Source organism: Tachypleus tridentatus, chromosome 6 (genome assembly GCF_004210375.1).
Source record: "Tachypleus tridentatus isolate NWPU-2018 chromosome 6, ASM421037v1, whole genome shotgun sequence".
Taxonomy (NCBI): Eukaryota; Metazoa; Arthropoda; class Merostomata; order Xiphosura; family Limulidae; genus Tachypleus; species Tachypleus tridentatus.
In genome coordinates this window covers 89,158,221-89,165,127 of record NC_134830.1, presented here as the reverse complement: position 1 = coordinate 89,165,127, position 6,907 = coordinate 89,158,221, and the positions used below count along the sequence as shown (strand labels likewise).

Genomic DNA, 6,907 nt, shown 5'->3' with positions numbered 1-6,907 from the left:
CTTATTATTTTGGTCACCACTGGGACACCATCTTACCAGAATTTCCTGAGAAACTTTTAAATTGTAATCATTTAATACTTTGAACTTGGATGTACTATTAAAATTTTCCCTGACATCTGAATGATACTTTAATACATACTTACTACTGATATAAATAATTATAACATTTATTTTAATCTAAAAGTAATCAACACTTCATGTTAACTGGGTAATTTTTATTAGTGCATATAATGAGTACAGTAATTAGTCTTCTTCATAACATAATTGAAACAATAATTAACAGCCAAGTTAATGAGATCAGAATCAAATTGGAGATCCACAATTAGCTTATAAGATTATTATTTCACAGATTTGAAGAAACATATTTTGATTCTTGTCTATACATGTTAGTTTGTTTACCTTATAGTGATTATATATTTAACTTTCTTAAGTACATTACTTATAATTTATCACAGAATGACATTTTGTATTTGTAAGCATTTTTAAAACAAGTAATAATATTCTTAGAGTACAATATGTAAAGAAAACAACAAAATATTTCTCTTATAATACCCATATTAGCCAATCAAATAAAAAAATAAACAAGCATGTTTCCTCATCAGAGAAATCCTGAAATATAATGTTTTCTTCGTTACAATGGTTTTTATATATAGAAAATATTGCTTCTAAAATCTTCAGTATAAAAAACAATTATATCAATTATAAATATATATATATATACCTCTTTATGATCTCATATTGTATATTGCTGGCAAGTGTAACAAAATTTTCACACAAGATTTACTTTAAAGATTTAAAACAAATATTGGTTTCCTTCTCACAAATGGTTTGTTACAAAATAACACACATACATACATTTATTTATATACCCAAAAAATATCACTAATTCTTATGTTCAGAAACATTTACCAATAGAAAATTTTAAAAATTTACATTAACAAAGAATATGTACAATTATGCTCTTAATATAAAACTTAAAATCCTAACTCTTATTTTTGAATTTAAGACCAGTTGCAATATTGCATAGGTTATAAGTTTATCCATAACACACAGATTTTGAAATGTGTGTAAAATAAATAAACCTTTATAAGAGAGTAATTTCCATTAACTTTTTTACTTTTACAGAGAAAGGAAGAAATTAATTTATGTTATAAAGAGTTTACATTTTTTAACACTTAGTTATGCTTATAACTGCTTTACCTCCTCCTTCCCCTATCAAATATACTGAGAAACCTTTCAAATAATGTAAGCTGCATTAAAATTCAATGCACATCTTCTGAGTATATTAAGGAATATAAATATAACATTATGTATAACCACAACCTTTAAACATTTTATCAAGAAACTAGTAGCAGCAAGAAGATAAAGGCACTTATACACTGATCATATAAACAAATTCATTAATTAAATTTTTAGTTTCTTACAAATGGTCATTAACAATTGGTAAATGTTTCACAAAGGTTATGCCAGATGTAGATTTTGTAGTATCATATCATTAAGTTTAAGCATTTAAAATAATTTATATTTCAATAAAATGTTACAATTTAAAATAGAAATTACATTAAAAAACAGCAAATTTTAAAAAATCATTAATGTTTGAAATAATTGAGATTTACAGTAACAGAAAGGATCACAAAAGTTCCCACATGGAAATTAATAATGTTCAAAAATGATTTATTTAAAAAGCCTATTAACAGTCCCATTCATCGTTGTTTTCTTCATCTTCATCACTATGACCATCACTTCCATCTAGAATATTATATACTCAAATGAAATATATCCATACCCTTCTAAACAGGAAATAGTTAGAAGTATAATTGTACATTTATTTTGGTTTAATAAACTGAAAACAAAATAGCAAACAATTTATCTGAATGAATGTGACTGTTATTACAATTCTTGTGGTGTAAATAGTGATGAATTTCTGCTAATTCAAGAAATATCTGTTCCACTGAACCAAATAATTTTATGCTTAAAAATTTGAAACATAGAAATGGACACATTTGTTAATTATATGTATTACTACAAAACTCAGATAGCTGAAACAACCAAAAACAGAAAACCAGATACAACAATTTTGCTTAGTTGATTATTTTTATGATGTCTTTAATCAATTAAAAATAATAATGAGAAATCAGAATGGTAATATTTCAATTACTTGGATAGCTGGAATAATCAAAAGCTATAATTTCAGTTATTTGAGTATTTTCTTGACATTAACCAATTGAACTGTAATTTCAAGTTACCATTTATTTTATGTGGTATTAACTGATGTAATAAATGCTTAGAGGAAATAGATTATATTAACTAATCTCCCAGCTGTACCAAACATATATAATGTTGATCAATTTAAATTAAATACTATTAATTAAAAAACATAAAAATCATCACTTGTACAAATGTTTTACATCTTACAATACTAAAAGTAATTGAGTAGCTTAACACTTAATATCCAAGTGAAATGGAAGAACAATTAATTACACTTATCAGTTTGCCATTTTACAACTATAAAACAAACCTGTCAGTTGTATTACGCGAGATCTTTCTTGCAAAGCTCGAGCAAGAGCTCCTGCAAGATCTTCCAGAGGCAATGACCTTGGTGTGATAGATTTAGGTTTTTCTGAAACCTGAAGAGGTACATCATTTTAGTGTTATTCTTTAAAAAATTGTTTAATCCTTTTTTCAATTTACCAACTTCATTAAGAATTTAGAAAATACACAAACAAATGTTATTTTTTATTTACAAGCTAAAAGTATTTTTGTCTTCATTTTTTCATTATTTTTGTATTTTTAGATTTTATGTATGATCCAAAATATATTTTTCATTATTTAGCTTGTTTTTTCTGTTTATTTGGTTTAGTAAAAACCAATATTTTGAAGTTTAAATTAATTTACAAATGTTTATTTTTATCAATTAATCCTTTTTTTTTTCAACCGAAGTTTAAGTTTATGTTGTTTTGATAAGAACTAATACATTTGTTTTTAAATTTCAGCTATTTTTTCAAATTTTAAATTTGTTTTAGCATTGAAAAACTAACCTGGGCTAGATGTGAGAGGTAAATAAATGGACTCAAAAGTATTATTATTATTATTATAAATAATATTATAATATTATAAATATTATGAACAAATTTTATCTTAGATAAATGCTTAAGTACTGACTAACTGAAAAAAAAAAAGATCACTCTGATACAGTTTTGGAAATGTAAAAAATCAAACTTACTCTTTATGGGAACAGATTTTTTTGTGTTTGTTTTTTGAGTATTAGCCATATACATACACAACAAACTATCTGTGCTGTAACCACCAAAGTATCAAAACCTGATTTTTAGTGTTACAAGCCTTCAGACTTACATCTGAGCCACTGGGAGGCTTCTGATGTGTAACTGTGAACTTTTATCAATGTTTAGCTTTTGTAATGCAATTTACTTTTCAGAATACCTATAACATATTACTAGAAAGCTAGAAGAATTGTGATGATTGGAAACATTTATTTTGTCCTTCCATAATTAGTGATTATATCTTTTTTCCATTTAGGTATATTCAGGTAATTTGATAACTTTTGTGTAAATGTTCTGTTTATAGTTAAAATATCCTTGTAAGTTGGTTTAAGAAGGTCATAAACTTGTACTAATCCTCAACTATAAGCAAAAAAATGTTTAACACAAAAATATACTCTTCAAAACAAAAAATGCAAAAGGGATATTTTTATTATTTTAAAGAGAAATATATGTAATAACGTTACAAGCTTAGAGTATGTGATGTTACACGTGTTAAGGCACTGATTGTCAGACCAAAATGACAATAAAAGTTGTGCACTTTAAAAACGGAGGAAAACATCGGATTTTTCGCCAAAATGCATGCGTGTCCAATAAATTTGTTTGAGAGATCTGCATGTTCTGCAAGTGCAACATGTGCAAAATCCCTATAAAAGTGACGGGTTCTCGGTTTCCATAGCTCAGTGTTAAGCCACAGACACGCAATACAGTTATGCCAAGACTGACTGATGCACAACGCAACAACGCCATTGGTCGCTTGGAAGCAGGCGAATCTCGATCAGATGTTGCCAGAGCTGTGAATGTCCACTCAAGCACCATCACAAGGCTATAGAATCGTCACCAACAACATGGATCAACTCGTGACCGTCCACAATCTGGCAGACCTTGTGTGACCATGCCCACACAAGATCGAAACATCCGGTTACGTCACCTTTGGGATAGGACCACCACTGCGACATCTCTGCTTCAACCATACCAGGGCTGCATAGGATTTCCGATCAGACCATACGCAACCGTCTACGAGATTCTTAGGCCCCATGTGCAACCCATCATGGTAAACTTCAACGATGTTTTTTCAACATGACAACACCCGTCCTCACACAGCCCGACTCACCACTGTCTTCTTGAGACACCACAACATCAACGTTCTTCCCTGGCCCTCCAGATCACCAGATTTAAACCCCATCGAACATCTTTGGGACGAGATGGACCAACGTCTGCGACGGCAACAACCTCAACCGCAAACTCTACCTCAGCTTGCAGCAGCTTTGCAGGCTGAGTGGACAGCCATTCCACAGGATGTGATTCGTCATCTCATCGCTTCCATGGGCAGGAGATGTCAAGCAGTTATTGATGCTCACGGGGGGCATACTCATTATTGATGTTGAGTGACATTAAACGTCACCTAGTGAGCGTGAACTTCGCCTTTGCAAACTTTGGATGTTCAGCAGTGAATGTGCAAAGTTTCACACAGGTCATACAGAACTACCCGGAATAAACTTGTTAACAATGTGTCTCATATTTTGCCTTTTGCGTTTCTTTTTTGAAGAGTATATTATCATAAGGCTCACATATATGCTTGGCCCTGTTTCTGTGTCAAGACCTCCTGAAGTGAGGTCACAGCTTCACAAAATCATTTCCTTCCATTGTGACAAGTGGGAACAGCCTCAAGTCCTTGAAATCCATGCCACATCTCTGCAGTGCTGCTATCTGTGAGCAGCATCACATCTAGTAGACGTGTTTACATATGCTTAGCCATCAGCTCAGGCTTGCAGTAAATAGCTCCACAATTTGTGGTTAGTTTTATTAATATATTACCATTTTTATATGTTACACCTTATATATATATTCAGCATTCTAGTATATATACTAATACAAGCCAGATATTTTGTTATGAGGTGCTAAAATAAATGTACAAGTCTGTGTTCATCATTTTCACTTGTTTTTTCTATTCAGTATTCGTGTGGTGTACATTAGGGAATTGTTATGCCAGATATAGAAACTATATCATCTCCTTTTGATATTGAAAAAAGGACAAGGAATTATCACATTCCTACTTTGATTTTATGGTGGATGATTGGCACTTTTCAGGAACCAGTACATAATATAATTATGCACCAAAAGGGTTAATATTGGGGTAACCTGATATCTAAACTATGTGTACATTATAAAAGCTCATTTAAAATACATTTGATTTGTATTCTTTGTAGATTTTAAAAAAGTGTTCAAGCAGTACTAAATGAAGACCTTCTCTTAAGCACTTTACTTAATTTAATTAGCAGTGAAAAGCGAATAGAAAAACTTACAGATCTTAATTTGACACCCTGTCTTATCTGATAAAGTAAGGCACCTCTTGGATCTGAAGAACTGACACTTCCTTCTGATTCTGAAAGCATCTTGATGTGCTAGTAAAAATACACTTACATAAATCTAATCAATTTAAAAGATAGATTTTATAAATCTTGTTGTAATACACGGTGATATATATACCTGCTATATATTCCTATATACATTTTTAAAATACCTTTACCTTATCCAGGATTCATACAGATTTTAGAAATGAAACATCAAGAGTCTCCATGACCCACACTCAAATTTCCAAAACTCTTGAATATTATCACAGAATTAAATTTGAATTTAAACAAATGAAATTTTTACAGTCAATTTTTAATTTGTTTGTTTGTTTAATATAGTCAATTATTTCACAAGATAAGTTTTTATTGGAACTTCAATTTCAAGACATTACCAGGTTTATGACTTAAAAACACTATTTTTCCAGAACAGCCAGTACTGAACTTTTTAGTTCTCATTTTCTGTAGATTTACCAGGACTTCAAAGGACCTATATAATCTTTGTTTAACTACACAGATCAGAAATATAATTCTACTGTACATAACTTATAACTGTTATGACATGAATGCCTTTTCTAAGCTTGTGAAGCATGACTTTAATTAATTATACTTGTTTTAAAATAATAGTGTTAGGCTATCCGTTATCTGACAAGCCTAGCTGAAATAGCTGAAGTTAATTCAGTTTACCTATATATATTCCAGACATTATGATAAGTGTATGTAACTTAAGAGCTTGCATATCAAAAACTTCTATTTTTATTATTTGAAAATGTTTAACTTATCATTGGTGGCCTGATTACCTTGTACAGACGCAATGAACACCATAAAATTAATTGTATTCTAATATTAATGATACTACATAATCCTCTTTAGTTTATTTTTAGTTTTATGCTTCTAAAGCAATAAACAATACTACATCAACAGTTTTCATAGATTTGACTACCTTGTATAATTAATGTAAGTATGGAAAAAATTAGGGAGAAAACTGATTTTAAAACATAAGAATAAACCATAATAATAATTATGAAGTTCATATAAGCAATGAAACAAATTCCCAACATCACTGTAAGTTAAAACAAACTTCTTGTTTTAAGATATTGGTCCCTCATGGTATATACACAAACATTTCCAATATTACAGCAATAGATCATTATAAACACAGAATGAAAAACAATGTGCCTGACTGAGACCAAACACAGGAACACTAACAGTAGACAAACTATTCCTCACCTGAAGTTTTAGAGAAAAATAGTAACTCATTTAAATATTTCTTTAACA

General features: G+C 29.8%; 1 protein-coding gene across 3 annotated transcripts in view; it reads right to left on the bottom strand.

Moving 5' to 3' along the window:
* Nucleotides 1-200: 200 nt before the first annotated feature.
* Nucleotides 201-6,907, bottom strand: part of LOC143252996 (uncharacterized) — a 38,805-nt gene continuing 32,098 nt past the window's right edge. For all 3 annotated transcript variants that reach the window (XM_076506019.1, XM_076506018.1, XM_076506017.1), the window contains 3 exons: nucleotides 5,585-5,683; nucleotides 2,519-2,627; nucleotides 201-1,749 (listed from right to left, as the gene is read on the bottom strand). In XM_076506019.1, coding sequence (XP_076362134.1) covers nucleotides 1,691-1,749; nucleotides 2,519-2,627; nucleotides 5,585-5,683 — 267 coding nt within the window. In that variant the 3' untranslated portion in view covers nucleotides 201-1,690. The remainder of the gene's footprint in view (nucleotides 1,750-2,518; nucleotides 2,628-5,584; nucleotides 5,684-6,907) is intronic.